The following is a 21,459-nucleotide window of genomic DNA, read 5'->3' as shown; positions in this document are numbered from 1 at the left end:
TGCGAAGGGCTAAGGAAGCCTAATTTCCCGCTTAAATGCGCAACTAGATCTTCTTACTAGTGTTGTTGCCCGTGTGCACCAGCAATCCCAAATACACGAGTCCATCTGCCACTTCTAGTTCGTCGCCATCAACAATTACCGTCCGCGAGAGGCACGCGTTTGTTTCCTTCGAGTATTTGGTCTTGGTCGCATTTATGTTTAGAACACTCGTCCTAGATTCCGATTTCGTCGGATCACCCCTTCAAGTGCGATGTTGAATAGCATGCAAAATAAGCCGTCACCTTGTCCCAACTTTCGCCGCGTCTCAAAGTAACTCGAAAGTATCCCCGAGATGCACACGAAACACAACACTCTCTCCAATGTTGCAAAGCTCAGTTGCATCAGTTTATTCGGAAAACCGTGTTCGTGCAGTATCTGTCATAGCTGGTCGCGATCGACTGCATCGTATGTTGCTTTGAAATCAATAAACATGTGATGCGCGGACAGGTTGTATTCCCGACATATCTGGTAATTGCGCGGACCCTCATGAAGCACGGCTGGTATTTCCCTACAATACCTTGTGCTATCGGCGACCGCCAGAGTAACAAGATCATAATCAAAATTTTTTTTGGAAGGCACCCCCTAGGCCCCCTCCAGGGAAAGTTCCTAGCTACGCCAATGCTGTCTGTCTGTCTGTCTGTCTGTCTGTCCGTATGTTCCTTATAGAATCGAAAACTACTGAACCAATCGGCATGAAAATATGCATGTAGAGGTTTTTTGGGGCCAGAAAAGGTTTTAGTGATGGTTAGAAACCCCTCCCCCCACTAAGAGAGGGGGGGCTCCCATACAAATGAAACACAAATTTCTGCATAACTCGACAACTAATCAAGCAAATAGCACAAAATTTGGCAGGTGGGTGTCTTCGGTGACAAGAAGTTATTCTATGATAAATTGAGACCCCTCCCCTCTTTATAAGGGAAATTATAACTCCTCTCCTCTTTAAAAGGGGGGGCTTCCATACAAATTTCCTCATAACTCGAGAACTAATCAAGCAAATGGAACCAAATTTGGCATGTGGAGGTTTTCGAGGGCAAGAATATTTTCTATAGTAAATTAGGACCCCTCCCCACTTTAAGAGGGGGGGCTCCTGTACCAAAGAAACACAATTTTCCTCATAACTCGAGAAGTAATCAAGCAAATAGAACCAAATTTGGCACGTGGGTGTTTTTGGAGACAAAAATTTTTTCTATGATGAATTGGGACCCCTCCCCACTTTAGGAAGGGGGGCTCCTATACAAATGAAATGCAAATTTCCTCATAACTCGAGAATTACTCAAGCAAATGGAACCATATTTGGCATGTGAAAGTTTTCTAGGGCATGAATATTTTATATGGTGTATTGGGACTCCTCCCAACTTTAAGTGGGGGGGCTCCTATACAAACGAAATACAAATTTCCTCATAACTCAAGAACTAATCAAGCAAATGGAACCAAATTTGGCACGTGGGTGTTTTTGGAGACAAAAACTTTTTCTATGATGAACTGGGACCCCTCCTCACTTTAGGAGGGGGGGATCCTATACACATGATATACAAATTTCCTCATAACTGAAGAACTAATCAAGCAAATGGAACAAAATTTGGCATGTGAAAGTTTTCGAGGGCAAGAATATTTTCTATGGTGAATAAGGACCCCTCCCCACTTTAAAAGGGGGGGCTCCTATACAAACGAAATACAAATTACCTCATAACTCGAGAACTAATCAAGCAAATGAAACAAAATTTGGCACGTGGGTGTTTTTGGAGACAAAATTTTTTTCTATGATGAATTGGGACCCCTCTCCACTTTAGGAAGGGGGGCTCCTATACAAATAAAATGCAAATTTCCTCATGACTCGAGAATTAATCAAGCAAATGGAATCATATTTGGCATGTGAAAGTTTTCTAGGGCATGAATATTTTCTATGGTGAATTAGAACCCCTCCCCACTATAAGAGGGGGGGGCTCCTATACAAACGAAATACAAATTTCCTCATAACTCGAGAACTAATCAAGCAACTGGAACCAAATTTGACACGTGGGTGTTTTTGGAGACAAAATTTTTTTCTATGATGAATTGGGACCCCTCCCCACTTTAGGAGGGGGGGCTCCTATACAAATTTCCTCATAACTCAAGAACTAATCAAGCAAATGGAACCAAATTTGACATGTAAGTGGTTTTGGACGCAAGATTTTTTTCTATGGTGAATTGAGACCCCTCTCTTCTTTAAAAAGCGAGTTATGGCCCATCTCCCCTTTAAGAGGGTGGGCTGCCATACAAATGAAATGCAAATTTCCTCTTATCTCGAGAACCAATCAATCAAATGGAACCAAATTTGGCATGTGGGAGATTTTGGAGTCTTGAATTTATTTTACGATAGTTAGAGACCTCTCACCCCTGTGGTAGGGGGATATGGACTCTCATACAAATAAAACAGAAATTTTTGCGAAACTCAAAAACTAATCGAACTCGAGAAATTCGAGACTCTTCCATAAAACATTAGTCAATACAAGACCACAAAAACTATCTATAGTAACACTAGATCATACAGGACGAGACGGTCGCGAGTGTTGCCGGCGACCCGCCGTCGAAAGTGCCGCCCACTGGGGGGCTTGCAATACTCGAGATTGTGACAAAAATCATCCGAGATTCATGATTTATGTACAACACAGGTTAATTTGTGGCAATACGAAGTTTGTCGGGTCAGCTAGTTTTCCTATAAAAAAGGATTTCTGTCTGTCTGTCTGTCTGTCTGTCTGTCCGTATGTTCCTTATAGAATCGAAAACTACTGAACCAATCGGCGTAAAAATTTGCATGTAGAGGTTTTTGGGGCCAGGAAAGGTTTTAGTGGTGGTTAGAGACCCCTCCCCTCACTAACAGGGGGAGGGGGGGCTCCCATACAAATGGAACACAAATTTCTGCATAACTCGAGAACTAAACAAGCAAATAGAACAAAATTTGGCATGTGGGTGTTTTCGGAGACAAGAATTTATTCTATGGTAAATTGAGCCCCTCCCTCTTTATAAAGGGAATTATAACTCCTCTACCCTTTAAGACGGGGGGCTTCCATAAAAATTTCCTCATAACTCGAGAACTAATCAAGCAAATGGAACCAAATTTGGCATGTGAAAGTTTTCGAGGGCAAGAAAATTTTCTATGGTGAATTAGGACCCCTCCCCACTTTAAGAGGGGGGGCTCCTGTACAAATGAAATTCAAATTTTCTCATAACTCGAGAACTAATCAAGCACATGGAACCAAATTTGGCATGTGTATGGTTTTGGAGACAAAATTTTTTTCTATGATGAATTGGGACCCCTCCCCACTTTATGAGGGGGGCTCCTATACAAACGAAATACAAATTTCCTTAAAACTCGAGAACTAATCAAGCAAATGGAACCAAATTTGGCATGTAGGTGTTTTTGGAGGCAAGAATTTTTTCCATGATAAATTGGGACCTCTCCCCACTTTAAGGTGGGGGGCTCCTATACAAATGAAATACAAATTTCCTCATAACTCGAGAACTAATCAAGCAAATAGAACCAAATTGGGCATGTGGAGGTTTTTGGAGGCAAAAATATTTTCTATGGTGAATTAGGACCCCTCCCCACTTCAAGAGGGGGGGCTTCTGCACAAATGAAACACAAATTTCCTCATAATTCGAAAACTAATCAAGCAAATGGAACCATATTTGGCATGTGGGTGTTTTTGTAGGCAAGAATATTTTCTATGGTGAATTAGGACCCCTCCCCACATTAAGAGGGGGACTCCTATACAAATGAAAAACAAATTTCCTCATAACTCGAGAACTAATCAAGCAAATGGAACCAAATTTGGCATGTGAGAGTTTTAGATGGCAGAAATTTTTTCTATGGTGAATTACGACCCCTTCCCCTTTTAAGAGGGGGGCTTCCGTACAAATGAAATTCAAATTTCCTTATAACTTGAGAACTAATCAAGCAAATGGAACCAAATTGGGCATGTGGGAGACTTTTGAGTCTTGAATTTTTTTATGATAGTTAGAGACCTCTCACCCCTGTGGTAGGGGGATGTGGACTCTCATACAAATAAAACAGAAATTTTTGCGAAACTCAAAAACTAATCGAACTCGAGAAATTCGAGACTCTTCCATAAAACATTAATCAATAACAAGACCACAAAAACTATCTATACACTCGAGTTTTTTTTACACGGTTTGTTTTTTTTCGATTACTCAAGAACGGTGCAATTTAGGGACCATTTACAAAATACGTGACGAATGTCGGGCCTCTCCCAAACGTATTGAGAAATAAATGAATGGTCCCTAAATAGCCCCGTTCTCAATATTCGAAAACACAAACCGTGTAAAAAAAGTACTTGAGTGTAGTAACACTAGATCATTCAGAACGAGACGGCCGCGAGTGTTGCCGACCCGCCACCCACTGTGGGGAGGCAACTCCCCGCAGAAATCACTACTGTCTAGGTTTATTTATTTTCCTAGGTCTACCTGGGTTTCCTGGAGCGAGCGACAGCGAGTAAGAAGAGGATCGCGAAATGGTACTTTCCACAAAAAAGTTTTCCGTGAAATGGTACATTCCGCTTAAGGTTTTTCGCAAAATAATATTCGGCTTGATTGTACAATCATGGCGAATATTACTATCCGCTTTCTGGCTATGCAATGAGGAGACAGGGGAGTTATTTTCTACTTTACTGTGAGGAAAAATTGCAAATTTGTATATTAAACTACCCATTCCTGGTAACTTATAAGCATTAACATAAGCAGCAAATCAGCGTATCTGGCATTTTACACTGCACGTTGTTGTATATTAGCTTTTTGACTGCATAGGTGTTGTAAATTGGCATCCAAAATTGTATCCAAATTCTAGCAGTAAATTAGCATTGTCAGTACTATAAGAAGATTATCAGAAAAGTAGCTGTATATTTTGCCAAAATAGCATTTAAGTAGCATTTAAGGCGATCTAAATGCTTATTGGCCTACATTTGAATAGCATTGGTGATGCTTATTGGTTACCTGGGATGCTTTTATAGTTACGTAACTGCCAAAATGAATCATCTAAGGTTGAACTCCTCAGAAACTTGCAAAAACTCGAGATTGTGACAAAGATCATCCGAGATTCATGATTTATGTACAACATAGGTTAATTTGTGGCAATACGAAGTTTGTCGGGTCAGCTAGTCTATACCTATAAAAATGGATTTCTGTCTGTCTGTCTGTCCCTATGTTCCTTTTAGAATCGAAAACTACTGAACCGATCGGTGTGAAAATTTGCATGTAGAGGTTTTTGGGGCTACGGAAGGTTCTCTCGATGGCAGAAGACCCCTCTCCCCACTAAGAGGGGGTTCCCATACAAATCTATGCCTATAAAAATGGATTTCTGTCTGCTCCTTATAGAATCGAAAACTATTTAACCGATCGGAGTGAAAATTTGCATGTAGGGGTTTTTTGATGCCAGGGAAGGTTCTAATGACGCTTAGAGATCCCTCCCCCCACTAAGAGGGGGGGGCTCTCATACAAATCTATACCTATAAAAATGGATTTCTGTCTGTCGGCCCGAATGTTCCTTATAGAACCGAAAACTACTGAACCGATCGGCGTGAAAATTTGGATAGAGGGGTTTTTGGGGCCAGAGAAGGTTCTTATGATGGTTAGAGAGACCCCTTCTCCCACTAAGAGGGGGGGGGGGCTCCCATACAAATGAAACACAAATTTCTGAATAACTCGAGAATTGAGCAAGCAAATGGAACAAAATTTTACATGTGGGTAATTTTGGAGACAAGAATGTTTTCTAAGGTGAATTGAAATCTCTCTCCACTTTAGGAGGGGGGGCTCCTATACAAATAAAATACAAATTTCTTCATAACTCGAGAACTAATTAATCAAATGGAACCATATTTGGCATGTGGGTGTTTTTGGAGGCATGAATTTTTTTCTATGATGAATTAGGACCGCTTACCTTTTTAGGAGGCGGGGCTCCTATACAAATGAAATTCAGGGGGGCAGCCCCCTGTAGAGTTCACCTCTATCTAGGTTTATTTATTTTCGTAGATCTACTGACCTCTATTACTTTCCTTCAGTTGGGTCACCCCTGCGAAATGGTACTTTCTACGAAAAGATTTTCCGTGAAATGGTACATCCCGCGTAAGGTTTTTCGCGAGATGGTATTCTGCGAAATTCTATATTCCCCGTTATGGTCAACCGAGAATTGGTGTTCCGCAAAATGGTATTCGGCGAAATGGTTTGTAATGATGGCGAATATTTAAATGCTATCCGCTTTATTTCATCAGGCTAAGCAATGGGGGGAGTTGCTTTCTACTTTACTGTGAGGAAAATTTGTATATTAAAACACCCATGAACTCCCCAGAAACTTGCAAAACTCAAGATTGTAACAAAGGTCATCCGAGATTCACGATTTATGTACAACACAGTTTAATTTGTGGCAATACGAAGTTTGTCGGGTCAGCTAGTATTAAATAAAATTTTTGGATGAATGAGTGTTGCTTAAATTATTCTTTTAATATGCTATTTAGATATTATTATCTCACTCAGGGTTGTTGGCATGTTGGCATAAACCAAGAATTTCAAAATCATCGTGGTAAATGCTTATTGCAACACTCTGTCTATTCTACGTCTTTCTCGTAGAAATCTATGCAAATAGATGAACATTTGAAATAAGAAACTACAGAAAGGCGTCTGTACAAACGAAAACAAAACGTGTATGACAGAGCTAGGTTAACAGGAATATACATCTTTCAGCAAGCTAGCGATCAGAAGCACACAACCCAAAATACTAAGCTATGGTCCTTGTATGATGCATCCAAAGAAATCAGAACATCTGCTCTCCCAGACCCCAGATTGAAACAAGCACACTTTGAAAAAAAGTACAAATCGTAGCTATTATTTTATTCATGTATTTTATTATGCAATAATAATTGGTAAATGTAGATGATATTATCAGTCATATACATATCTACTTGTAATATTGAACTGCAAGAATTGTTTTGCAACACTATTGTATTGTAATTGCAACAAAAATGTACAAATAACCAGCAACAAGACAAATATTATTAGCAAAATATTCATTTTTTATCTGAATAGAGATGATGGTAAACGTGAGAAGGGGAAAAGTTAGCATTTTATTGTACAATCGCACCTTTTTGTTGACATTATGCTCAAATGCTTGATAAAAATATAGTCTAATTAATTGATGGACACAGCGTTCCAAGGTAAACATGTAGAGTATTCAAACCTTGCACAGAAAATCAATACAAATTCACCATGCCAGTCTAATTGGCCCCAACAGGCAAATTTTTCTTCAACCTACGACGTGCCACCCAGCGCCGTCATCGCCGTCGGAGCGCATCATCCAAACAAAATTCCTTCATCATCCAGGTTAACAGCGTCATTGAACTCGAACCGAATCTAATTTCTCAATTCCATTCCGTAAGATGCTCGTTGGACGATACTTTCCGCCGTCGTTGCCATCCTTCAGCCAGCACCGAACCGTGCGGATCATGTTGTCCAAGTCGCTCGTACGAAGGCACCCAAACAACGCGCGGACGCATAATAATATTGTCAAGTATCCAATTGTAGCTGCCTCGACCGCTTCAAGCTCTCCTCTTCCGCTTTGCCGTACCTCTCTTCGAACATAGACTAATGCTGACATTTATCCTACGTACACCTCTCTGCTGCTAAAGCCGGAATGACAGCATGACATATTTTGACTAGCGGTAAAATAAATGGTAAGAAATTTTTAACAACCCCCACTCAGCCATGTACTGGCTGGATCCCCCCGCCCGCTTGCAGGCAATGGCAATGTGAAGATCGTGATCCAATGCGAAAGATTTTGGAAAAGTGTGAAAAGCATACAATCACGGAAAACGCTCCTCTAGGTGCCGGCGATGACAAGATCACTGCACTTGTAAACTAATTATGTTTTCAAACTCCTCGCATGCTGCCACATGGTGACGGTGTCGCGAACTACAGCAGTGGGTGTCATAGGGACGACATCGAACTGCCTGTCAGCGGACGTTCGCTTACACTAATTGAGATTTTCCCTTGCAATATCGGACCACGAGTCCGGATTTGTACGGCAAAGAAAAAAAAGGATCCATTAATTTTATCGGTGCGTTTTGACAACATGACAGTCGTGTCGAACTGGAACGGAATTCGAACATTTAGGTACAAAGTATTGGGATGAATTTCGTACCACGTTGTTTATCAAACCACTCACACGTACGCCCGCGATCATTTTGTCATCATCTGCAAACGATTAATGATCGCTTGGAGCGGCTCATTCGTCAACAACATTAATCTTGTGCGAATTGCTCCGCGTGAAAAGCTGCAATCCACAATATTGCAAACGATGATCCGCTACACTCGGAACATAGACTGTAGAGCAAACAAATATCTCCTGAAACGGATTCCTACATTTCATTTGTCCGCTCAGGAGCAGGCGATGATTGAGATTATTATGTACTGTTCATGGGCAGCTGAGATTTGGTGAATGTCACGACCACAAAACTACCTATAGGTTCGCTATACCACGAGAGACTAACAACCATCTGCAAAGTGTCCCACCCATTCAGCAGTTTCCATATGTTTATCAACAAATCATTAAACGACGATATCTCAAAAGTCCCGCCCGCAATCATCTGGCGCCACAGCCGCTCGCACTCGTTTGAAAATGACAAAACAAGGCGCGATCGTGCAGGGTGTTGATATTTCATGACAACGCAACATGACCTAATGAATCTGGACGAGCAGAGAGGTGTGAACTGATATGCGCACCGAAAACGCGATGGGGTTTTTCTTTAACGATCGGTACTAATTGGTGCTAATGTGTCCTCGTAAGTAACTACAGCTACAAGCTCGTCGCACTTACCATGTAGTCTTGTGCTGTCGAAAAGCTGGATGTCGAACTGCTATCGGTGAGGATATCCGGACTCTGTCGAATCGGGGGTGCTTCCTGGTGGAATAGTACGTTCAAGTATTTAATTCGACGGGACGGAGAAATGAGCTACAAACCTCCAGTAATGCCTGCAAACTGTCGATATACTCGATTGCGTTCCGGAGAATTTCCACCTTTGGTAACCGCTGATTTGGGTTCGTGCTGGTCCGTCGCTTCAGCACTTCAAAAGCTTCGTTGACCTGCCGGTAGAGATAAATCACAGAACACAGATTATTGGAGTTTGTGTTATATTATCTATAATATTAATATTATCTAAATATTATATTATATTATCTAAATAGTATATGGATGAAACTTCCTAAAGCGCATGCTGGTTTTAGTGTTGATTTTTGGATGTTTGAAATGATTTGGCGATAAGACAATGTACATGTAGGTTGTCATAATTCATTAAAAGTAGTAAGTTGATTAGATTTACACACCATGTCGTGAATATTCCAATCTTAGCTGAAGAGTTTTTTTTATTTATTTTTGCATCTATTGCGGAGTTCCCCCTTTTTTAGAGTCCCACGCGAAAATAATTAGCTTGACTATTTTCTGCGTGTCCCACCCACGCTTGCAATTTAGCAATTTGAACCATCAGTCCATCAAAATTATGACTCTGACTCGACTCATGTTAATAATGGCTTAATTCGGTATAAATAGAGGTAAATAGATAAAATATTCGAAAAATTTTTAATCCAATACTGCTAGCGCAAGCAGTTAAGTTAATCGAATAGTTCGGAAGTGATGTCCGATTTTTTCAGGTAATCGATTAATTAACAATCGATTACTTTTTAGGCGGCCAATAATCGACATCGATTAATCGGCGCTGCATAATCGATTAATCGAAATAATCGATTGGTTACAACCTTTACGTATCGTAACGGGGCGGGAAGGGTTTTGGGGCAGGGAGCAGTAACAACCTTCACTTAAGCGCCAGGTAAGGATTAATTTGTCGTGAAGGAGCGTGTTTAGCGATACAATCCCGGTCCAGCTAGAATACCTCAGGACAGGTCCATCAAATGCTCAACTATAAACTTACGAGCGAAATGCCGACGAACCTAAAATCGGTTGAATCCGTTCGGCCGACTCAACAGGGGGACAAGCATTGGCGTAGCTAGAGGGGGTGCCTGGGGTACCAGGCCCCCTCCAGAATTCTGCAGGCCCCCTCCAGAAATTTTGCTCATTGGAATTGGAAACCGAGAAAAAACTTAGTGTATACGTTCCTGCTGTGTAGATATTTTTTTTTCACTAGGCATCGCAAAAGCGTAGTTGTCGTCGTCGTCAGTAGCTTAGTAGCCATCCCGGCTCATGCTGTTTCAAGCGTTCGTCTCCATTCAACTACATCTTGGGACACTCGTCGCAAATTTCCCAGTCACAGAAGTCGGCCAGTTTCGACCTGGTCGAGCCATCTTGCACGTTGAGCCTCCCTGTTCCTGATGCTAGTGCAGTTGTTAAAGAGAACTGTTTTCGTCGCACTGTAGCCTACTGACTTTCTCCAGATAACGATGGCAATCTCTCCAAACAGTGCTTGTAGCTTATGATTCATACGTCTCCGTTACTCTCCGCTTTCAGTTTGTACTCCGCCAAATATCGTCCGCAGTACCTTCCACTCGAACATAGCGTATACCTAGCGATTTGCGAAGGGCAAAGGAAGTCTAATTTCCCGCTTACATGCGCAACTAGACCCCTTATTAGTGTTATTGCCCGTGTGCACCAGCAATCCCAAATACACGAACCCATCTACCGCTTCTAGTTCGTCGCCATCAACAGTTACCGTCCGCGAGAGGCACGCGTTTGTTTCCTTCGAGTATTTGGTCTTGGCCGCATTTATGTTTAGAACACTCGTCCTAGATTCCGATTTCGTTGGATCACCCCTTCAAATTCGGTGTTGAATAACATGCAAAATAAACCGTCACCTTGTCCCAACTTTCGCCGCGTCTCAAAGTAATTCGAAAGTATCCCCGAGATGCACACGAAACACAACACTCTCTCCAATGTAGCTCTGCTCAGTTGCGTCAGTTTGCGCGGACCCTCATCAAGCCCGCCTGGTATTGCCCTACAAAACCTTGTGCTATCGATGAAAGCCAGAGCAATAAGATCATAATCAAAATTTTTTTGAAAGGCACCCCCTAGGCCCCCTCCAGAGAAATTTGCTAGCTACGCCAATGGGGACAAGAGCATCCATCGGCTAGTGCAGTGTCCCCTAGGCGTCCTACACTAACCTACCGGGGGCTAACTCGCGAACCGATCCGGGGGGGCACATTCGGGGACTCACACTTACCGAGGATACATATCGTAGCAAACACCATTTCGAGGGTTAAAACATCTTCAGGTTAGTTTTCTTCAGTTTTTCTTACGGCCTGCTACTTCTTGTCGACGAAGGGTCTCTGATGTTCCGATGAACAGGTGACTGTGCTAGATTACTGTGTTACCTGACTCACGGCGAATATGCGTTGTATTCGCGGGATCGTGTTGGTTCGAAAGGTTTCGAAAAATATCGCCCTTGTTTCGAAAATATCGTTAATTTTGATCACTAAAAATAATGTACTTAAACGTTATATTTCATGTGCCAGTAGTACGCAATAATTGTATTGTGAAACTGAATTGTTATTTATGCTTTTTACTTTTTTAACATTTTTACAAATTAAATGCAATAAGAAAAGCACAACTTATAAAAAATCGTTTGTTATCGATATTAACTGCATATGCGTTATAAACGAATAAAACGTATGGTTACGTTTTATTTCAATAATACGCATATTCGCAGTGAGTCAGGTAAACCATTAGCGGTTTCGTAGGCCGCTAACAAGACAGTTACGGGGCTATTGCAACAATCCTACTGACTCTATTTAGGAGCACCTCCTAGCTGAGATTTGAACATACGACTTCTGGTTTCTGGTGAATCGAATGTTTTAGTTCGACCGGGTCCGACATCCGGTAGCCGGTACGAACGGTGGTGAATCCACGGCAGTAACTATTGCTTATGTGGTGGGTATATAGCATACGGTTGGCTCTTCGGCGATCGGTTCCTACGATCGATGGTGTATAGGGCCACGGATGGTAGCAACTGCCTGCTCGCTCGGTGTGTTGCTCGGAGAATCGGATCACGCACTCATGGTCGACACGTGTTGAGGCCGACTGACGACGGTCGCACTCTGAAGCCCTAAGGGAAGACCTCCGTTTGAAGGAGGGTGCTGGTGGTCTTTTGCTTCGTTTCACTAGGTAATCTAACCTCGCTTTAGCGCCTATATTTTCTACCAGTGTTTTTTCCACTTTACTTCTACTTATTGTATCTTTTCCGAATACTAGTTTATTTCACTTTTCGTCTTCTCATGTATCACTTTGCGTCTTCTAACTTCTAGCTCTTTCCAATCTTGCGTGTCGTCTCTTAGGTGGTTGTCTTTAAAATCGCTCATTCCCCAGACTGATTTACCTGTCAAGCACAGGGCTTTACGACGGGACCGACGTTTCAACTTCGGCTAGTTTCTCCAGGTTCCATCCGGTGGGCATTAGCAGGGTTTGTGTACTGTCGCTGTACCCTAACCTTTTTTCGGGGATAACGGCAGGTAACGCGAACAGGCTTTTAGTGAAGGTTGTGTGTGGGGTTGGACAATAGGGTTTGTTACCTTATTTATTTTGTAACCTCGTTACAGTCCCCGAAACCAAAAAATAGTTTTGCGTCCCGTAGTACTGTCCACGAGTGTTTTGGAATGTGTAGTCAGTCTTAGGCTAGTTACATAGAAATCGAGGAGATCGCATTTTTTTGGTTTTTGTATAGAAAAAGACGAAGGGTATTACCCAGTTTTCTAAAAATTCCTTACAAAATTCCGTGTCTGACAGACTGACAAATTTCGAATTATCTTTTGACGGTGGCACGGTTAATATCTAGATTAAGTTTAGTTTGGTTTTTAGGCTTCAGCGTGGTATTTAACCGGCCTACCGCGTGCAAACTGGGTGATTAAAAGCAAAACCTTGGGGTTAAACATCCTTTCTAAGATTTGACCCATCTTTATCGACAGACTTCACAGCCAGCTATTAGAGTACAAGACAGTTACGGGGCTATTGCAACAATCCTACTGACTCTATTTAGGAGCACCTCCTAGCTGAGATTTGAACATACGACTTCTGGTTTCTTAGATCAGCGTCGTACCTCGAAACCAACGAACTGGCGATTGCGTGTGGTTAATTTAGAAGGTAAGCGCCTGCCACTGCAATAATTAAATTTGTTAGAAATTGTCAAACAATAAAATTTTACATAATCCGGCATAATCGGCCAGTTAATCGATTATCTAATAATCGGAACATAAAGCAATCGATTAAAAATTAATCGATTATTTTAGCGTACAGTCGATTAGTTCGATTAATCGAGAAGTAATCGGACATCACTAAATATGACTGTTAATAATGAATAATGCCCAATGGCATAATATGACTGTAAAAAAACGAATAATGGCTACTAATCGTTCGATTAATCGAATTAATAAAAGAAATACTCGAATATTTTTACATCACATAAGGTAAATGTATTACATTTTGTCCCCAAGAACCTAAATTTCAATTAATTTTGCGAGTTTAGCTAGTTTAGTTTGGATTTTTTCAAATTTATGTTACTAACTAGCTGAGTGCCCGATCTTACTCGGGGCGCCTTTATATCACGGTCATCATCAGTTATTGTAACCGAAATGCTTATAACGCAAAAATAGAGTAAGGAACGAGTTAGGCAGTGTCACCTATTTTAATCAGTTGAAAATAAATGAGCAGAAAATGCACTTTTTATTCATATTTTCAAAATCTTTTGATAGGAAGATCTTCACAAATCACTCAACCATTTAATTCACACATACACAATTTACTGGGTTTCCGACAAGATATATGATGAATTAAAAATTGTTGTCCAAAAACGTACATTTTTCAGCTGCTGAAGGCAATCGCCACCTCGCTACTAACCAATCCATCACATTTTTCAGCACTGATTACAACCACTCTAAAAGTCAAGCACTCAATTGTCACATACCATATTATTCACTATCTTTTTACTTTTGTTATCTATATAACAAAGGTTTAGAAATTGGTCGAAAAACACGAAGTTGATCCGAGGCCCGGAAGGCCGAGTCACATATACCAATCGATAGAGCTCGACGAACTGAGCAATGTCTGTGTGTGTATGTGTGTATGTGTGTGTGTGCAGCTCATTTTATATCGCCTGTTTCTCGAAGGTGGCTGAACCGATTTGACCGCTTTTACTTTTGTTTGAAAGGTATTATTGCCTAGTATATCACTATTGAATTGCTTTGCGGTCCGACGTTTCGTTTAAAAGTTATAAGCAAAAAAACGTGAAAACTACGTGACACGCGTTTCTCCGGAACTACGCAACCAATTTCAACGATCTTAGTACCAAAAAAAGCTCTTGCTATTACTAAACTTTTCGCTAATGTTTTATTGAAAACGGACCAGCAGTTTAAAAGTTCGCCTTAAAAAACCTGGTTTGACTAGGTACAAATGATCGCCTGTTTCTCAGAGATGGCTAAACCGATTTGTGCGATATAAGTTCCAATTGAAAGGTAATATAGCCTAATAGATCACTATTGATTTGTTTTTTGATTGGATGTTTAATTCAAAAGTTATGAGCAATCGTATACAACACATTAAAATTTACAAAAGTTTTTAACGATTGCATCTTAGATAATTTATCTAGTTTAAATTAGTTTGGCATCAAATTCGAGGTTTTAATGCTGCAAATATATCTGCAAATTTTCAGAAGAATTGGTTTTGCCGGTCAAAAGATATTAACCCTTGAACACTCGCGCCAACCTTTGTAACACGGTTACTCGCGCGCACAATAGCCCAAAACCAAAAAAACGTGAGCACTGGAGTTTTGACTGGGAAAACTTGGTTTTAGGTTTATCGAACCTTTGGAAGGGTTTCTTGAAATTGAAAACTCTATCGTCTGGTAGAATTTAAATATTGATTAATCTCCTTAAAAGTGAAATAAAATAATTATTTTTCTTCAGTTTCAATATAACACATTGATGAGTTTTGTAAAGTTTAAGAGCATGTTATTACAAGAAATTTTGCTGGACGCACTAACCGTCTATCTCTTCCGCGAAAATAGATTAATCTTCTTTATTTAATAAGAACTTGTAAAATCAGTTTTTCCATTTTAGCTCGTTTTGTAATTGTTGTAAGAATTTTTCATGTTGTACAAATAGTAAAAATACACAACTTTTCTGAATATAGTACACCTCTATGTTTGCTTGTTTAGGAACTGTAGAACTTTGATTATAAAAAAAATACCCTAATTTTGACCCCGAATTACTCGACTATCGACAGACGGATACATTTAAAACATTTTACAGTTGCCGATAGTTTTGCTGCATACAGACACCATTTTTCCATATGAAGAAACTAGAGAAAATTGGGGCCAATTGCGGTACACCTCACAAACTGATTGCTTCGTTTCTGTGATGTCAGTTTTTGCTTATCTATTTTCCCAACAATTTAAAGTATTAATGCATTGAATAATTATGACATTTTGCTCATAATAAGTTTATTGAAGAATATACGTTAGTTAAACAACGATTTGTAACTTTATAACAATATGGCATTCAAAAACCTACCCGTGTTGTACAAAACACAATAGTGTGAGTAACCGAAGGTTAATAAAAATTGATGAAATTTATCCAAGAAAATTTCATTGATGTGAGTCAAATAGAATGGCACTACAGGAAATTATGCACAGTTCAAAAACCTGTAAACTAGACCTTTACTACGCAATGTATTTGTTAAAGAATAATATTTCGTCGTACAACTAATTTGAGTAATTTTACTTGCACTTTCTCAAATTAGTAATAACTTACTTATACTTACTCGGTAATTTTATTTGTTTTATTTATTTTGTTCAAGTTTTGTAAACTCATTCAATTTCCAAAAAAATTATGTAAAACAACGCCAACCAATCGGTGAATTATGTTCCGAAGACGTATCGATTTCTATCTCAAATAGCAAGTAAGACCGTAAACAAAGGTTCCTTTCACCACTAGGTGGATTAAATCGGGTTGTTATTTTATTATCTAAGGTTTTGTCACTTGCCGAAAGTTTTATTATTTTATTCGCGTTGACGGCATTAAACGATCTCTTGCACACTCATAGAAATGCCCGTATGTACGTGTGGGTGAAAATCTGCCAAAATGTTTCGATCTCTTGCGCTCTTTCAGAAATTTCTATTCCGCTTCACCCCTACAGTAAACTTTTGGAGGTGGCAGCAGCTTACGTTCGTCAACGCGAATAACAAAGCTGAAAATAAATTCTGAATTGACAGAACCTGTTCACCAGTAGCAGCAGTTGCAACATAACTGATGAACTATCGTGTTGCCAAGACTCTGTTTCGGTTCTGGAAATAAGAATTATAGGTTTGAAATTAACTGAAACCTCCAATGGTGAAAACGTAGTTCAATACTTTCAAGAGAAATGTATGTTCATAATTAATTTTTCTTTATTAAAAACAAGACAGCTTTTTCAATAATTTTCGAAGATTTTCTCAGTGATTTAATGAAGCGACGATGTGTTTCAATGTTATTTGCTTTGACAACACTGTTCTAAAGTTGGACCGTGTGCACTGCTATGTTTGCCTCTTTTGTTCTCCCACCATCCTTATGAACAGCGAGTGCGACGTCAAACTCGCAGTTTCCCATAAGAACACTAGAGAATAAAAAAGACGACGAATACCGTTTGCCGGTGAGTGTATGCGAATGTCGAATGTCATTCGAACGAAAACAAGAATAAGTGTGTGTGAATATCATATCATTAATATCATATATGAGGAAGGCTGGATGATGGAGTGGATTGCCTACCAGAATCCTTAAAATCTGAAGCAAATATGTCACGTCATTCTCACAAACAAATCAACACGTGTGTTAAAGTTAGTACAGCGAAATTGATTATTACATGGAAGAATCCTACTGCTGGAAGGCAATTCTTATAACCCCGTAAAGCGCACAAGTGCCTCTGTTTCCGGGTCCGCCCAATCAATTTTGGCCCTTCTATAACAGCTGTTATAGAAGGGTCAAAATTAATTAGGCGGACCCGCAAACAGAGACACACAGTAACACTTCTTATTTTATTACACTCTTATGATGGCATTTAAGACTAAAATTAGAGTACAATAAAACTTATATTGTTGAAATATTCAAGTTTAATTATGTTTAGGATTTTGGAACTGTAATACCTATGAATGAAGAAGATTCTCTTTTTCTTTTTTTCACGACATTATTCGATACTTGAGACGCAATTGATTTAGTGCTACCATACATTTTCAGGGATTGTCGTTATCCCAGTATAAATGTATATTTTTTACATCAAGCATGAACATTTTCTTATATTCTTTAGTAAAAGCATCTTTAGTAACAGTAAAAAAAAATATCGCTAATTCAGATGAAAGTGTCATGAATTGTCAAGAAATAGCATGACACTTTTTTGATGCTATAATTTGGGTCATTTCATCACAGATGACCACACCGGTTGCAGTGAACCATGTTTATGTTTTTTGACGTAGGACTACGTCTTACGGCAAGTTTTGAGATAGGGTGTCATTCCAAAAAATCAAAAAATGCGAGCGTCACGAAAAATGAAAGGTTTTGAGCGCTAATAGCTCGGCGGTTTTCCGATCGATTTTCAATATTCTTACAGCAATCGATCGGAAAATCTTCTAAGAATTGACCCAAATGAAGAAAAGTATGGATTCTTGATGTTGAAATATTGAAAATAATGAACCTATGTTTTACCAGAATTCTCGCTTCGTGATTGGTTGGAAGATTCTTTACGATGATCTAAACCTATATCAAATTGATATCTGTGCTTGGGAAGTAAGCCAAAACAAGTGACAGTTCCCTCATATCTACAAGATTTCTTAACACCGCGGTTCAACCTAGACCATTTTGATGTCCTTGCTTGGGAAGTATGCCAGAAAGCGTAACAAAGCCCACTCGTGCCAACAGATTTCTTACGAACGCGATTAAACCTAGTCCAATTTGATGTCTGTGTTAGGGAAGTGTACCAGAAAAAATGACACCAGTTTTTCGTAAAACTCAGTCAATATCAAATTCTACGCATCATTTTGAACAAATTATGTCATGTGAACTTTTTTCTTAGGCCCAGCCGTTCTCAAGTTATTGCAAATTTAAGATCTAAAAAGAAAAAACCATGATAAAAATCATAAAATGTCAATTATCTCAAAACCTTCCTCTCCGATTTACCTAATTTTTTTAAAGATAGTTTAAATTAAGCCCAAAAGTCTTTTGGTTCGATTTGCTTGATTAGTTCGCGAGTTATGCAGAAATGTGTGTTTCATTTGTATGGGAGCGGCCCTCTTAGAGGAGGAAGAGGTCTCAGTACGACATAGGACAAATTTGGTTCCATTTGCTTGATAAGTTCTCGAATTATGAGGAAATTTGTACAGTGGTTTACCGATTTTATCTACCCATCCGAAAATTTTTGGTAGATATATTTGGAAAGTAGACAAATTTGGGGAAAAATAAATTGCTCCAAAATAATTTAAATGAACGATAAATATTGTTAATGTTGACCATTTTCTTCAATTGTGTATCATTTCAGCGTAATTTTGCGTTTAGGGCTTATTTTATTCATATCAACCATTAGCCATATTGCACGTCAACTCAGCATATTATGAAAAACCCGATTTAATCCACCTAGTGGTGAAAGGAACCTTTGTTATACGGTCTTACTTGGTATTTGAGATAAAAATCGATACGTTTACGGAACATAATTCATCTATTGGTTAACGTTGCGTAATGCGTTGGTTTACATAATTTTTGAAAATTGAATAAGTTTACAAATTTTGAACAAAATAGGAACACTTTTAAATTTTGATGGATCCTATTTTCATGTAATTGCTGAGTAAGGATAAGTAAGTTGTTATTAATTTGAGTAAGTGCAAATAAACGTAAGTTGTAAGAGGAAACCTTATTCTTTAACATATACATTGCCTAGTAAAGGTCTAGTTTATAGGTTTTTGAACTATGTATAATTTTCTGTAATGCCATTCTATTTGATTCACATCAATAGAGTTTACTTGAATAATTTTAATCAATTTTTATTAACCTTCGGTTACTCACTCTGTTGTATTTTGTACAACACGTGTAGGTTTTTCAACGCCATATTGTTATAAAGTTACAAATCGTTGTTTAACTAACGAATATTCTTCAATAAACTTATTCTGAGCAAAATGTCATAATTATTCAATGCATTAATAATTTAAATTGTTGGAAAAATAGATCAGCATAAACCGTCATCACAGAAACGAAACAATCAGCACGCAAGGTGTACCGCAATTGACCCCAAGTGGAATTTTCTTTCGTTTCTTCATATGGAAAAATGGTGTCTGTATGCAGCAAAACTAGCCAATGTAAAATGTTTAAAATGTATCCGTCTGCTGGTAGTCGAGTAATTCGTAATCAAAATTAAGGTATTTTTTATAATCAAAGTTCTACAGTTCCTAAACAAGCAAACATAGAGGTATACTAAATTCAGCAAAGTTGTGTATTTTTATCATTTGTACAATTTTGTAATACAAGAAAAAGTCATACAACAATTACAAAAAGAGCAAAAATATAAAAACTGAGTTTACAAATTCATATACAACAAATAAGATTTTTCTATCTTAGCTGCAGAGATGGAAGGTTACTATCTCTAGCAAAATTTCTTGTAATAATATGCTCTATAACTTTGCAGAACACATCAATGTGTTATATTGACACTAAAGAAAAATAATTTTTTTAATTTCACTTTTAGGGGGATTAATCAAAATTTAGATTCCACCAGACGACAGAGCTTTTAATTTCAAGAAACTATTCTAAAGGTTCGATAAACCTAAAACCAAGTTTTCCCAGTCAAACCTCTAGTGCGCACGTTTTCTTTGGTTTGGGGTTATAGTGCGCGCGAGTAACTGTGTTGCAAAAGTTGGCGCGAGTGTTCGAGGGTTAATATCTTTTGACCGGTACAACCAATTCTTATGAAATTTTGCATATATATTCGTAGTGTCAAAACCTCTCGTTTGATATTAAAATAATTGAAATTAGGTAAATTATCTTGGTTAAAATCATTATGAATTATTGTTAATTTTGGTGTGGTTTGTATACGGTTGCTCATAACTTTCAAATTAAACGTCCAATCAAAAAACCATTCAATAGTGATCTATTAGCATATATTATCTTTCAAATGAGACTAATAGCGCATAAATCGGTTTGGCCATCTCTAAGAAACAGGCGATAATTATTTCCTTATCAAAACAGGTTTTTTAAGCATAACTTTTAAACTACTTGTTTGTTTTCAATTAAAAATTTCTGAATAATTTAGATTTAATAAGGGCTTTCATTTGATACTAAGATCGTTGAAATCGGTCATGTAGTTCCGGAGAAAACCGTGTCACGTATTTTTCACATTTTTGCTTATAACTTTTAAACGAAACGTCGTGTCACGAAGCAACTCAATAGTGATCTACTAGACAATAATACCTTTCAAACAAAAGTAATAGCGAACGATTCGGCTCAGCCATCTTTGAGAAACAAGCGATAGAAAAAATCATTACATACATACACACACACACACACACACACACACACACACACACACACACACACACACACACACACACACACACACACACACACACACACACACACACACACACACACACACACACACACACACACACACACACACACACACACACACACACACACACACACACACACACACACACACACACACACACACACACACACACACACACACACACACACACACACACACACACACACACACACACACACACACACACACACACACACACACACACACACACACACACACACACACACACACACACACACACACACACACACACACACACACACACACACACACACACACACACACACACACACACACACACACACACACACACACACACACACACACACACACACACACACACACACACACACACACACACACACACACACACACACACACACACACACACACACACACACACACACACAGACATTGCTCAAATCGTCGAACCCTATCGATTGGTATATGTGACTTGGCCCTCCGGGCCTCGGATCAATTTCGTGTTTTTCGACCAATTTTTAAACCTTTGTTATAGTATAACAAAGGTAAAAAGACATATCGAAATTCAAAATTGCTCCGATTTTATTCAAATTTTGTGTACTTATTCCTTTGCAGTAAATTTTAGATCCGTATTTTTATTTGGCACTTAGGGTTCTCTTTTCTGAGTCAGTGTGGTCTCAAAAGTTACTATTTTTGCCACCTTTCTTTCTTTAAAAATTCATAACTTTTGATTTATTGAACCGATTTGAATGATGTTAATACCAAATGGAAAGTATTTTAATGAGCTTTTCAGAAAAAATATTGAACTGAAGCCCAGTTTTTTTTATTATCGCAAAACATTG

At 38.9% G+C, this 21,459-nt stretch overlaps 1 protein-coding gene across 1 annotated transcript in view; it reads right to left on the bottom strand.

Moving 5' to 3' along the window:
• LOC128745582 (myogenic-determination protein) overlaps positions 1–21,459 on the bottom strand; it is a 52,908-nt gene that overhangs the window by 29,140 nt on the left and 2,309 nt on the right. The window contains exons 2-3 of the mRNA XM_053842660.1: positions 9,043–9,165; positions 8,900–8,983 (exon numbers count right to left, since the gene is read on the bottom strand). Of these exons, the coding sequence (XP_053698635.1) occupies positions 8,900–8,983; positions 9,043–9,165 (207 nt within the window). The remainder of the gene's footprint in view (positions 1–8,899; positions 8,984–9,042; positions 9,166–21,459) is intronic.

The sequence above is a fragment of the Sabethes cyaneus genome, chromosome 1, assembly GCF_943734655.1.
Source record: "Sabethes cyaneus chromosome 1, idSabCyanKW18_F2, whole genome shotgun sequence".
Lineage (NCBI taxonomy): Eukaryota > Metazoa > Arthropoda > Insecta > Diptera > Culicidae > Sabethes > Sabethes cyaneus.
The sequence above is the reverse complement of the archived record's forward strand: the minus strand, read 5'-3'. Positions and strand labels throughout refer to the sequence as shown.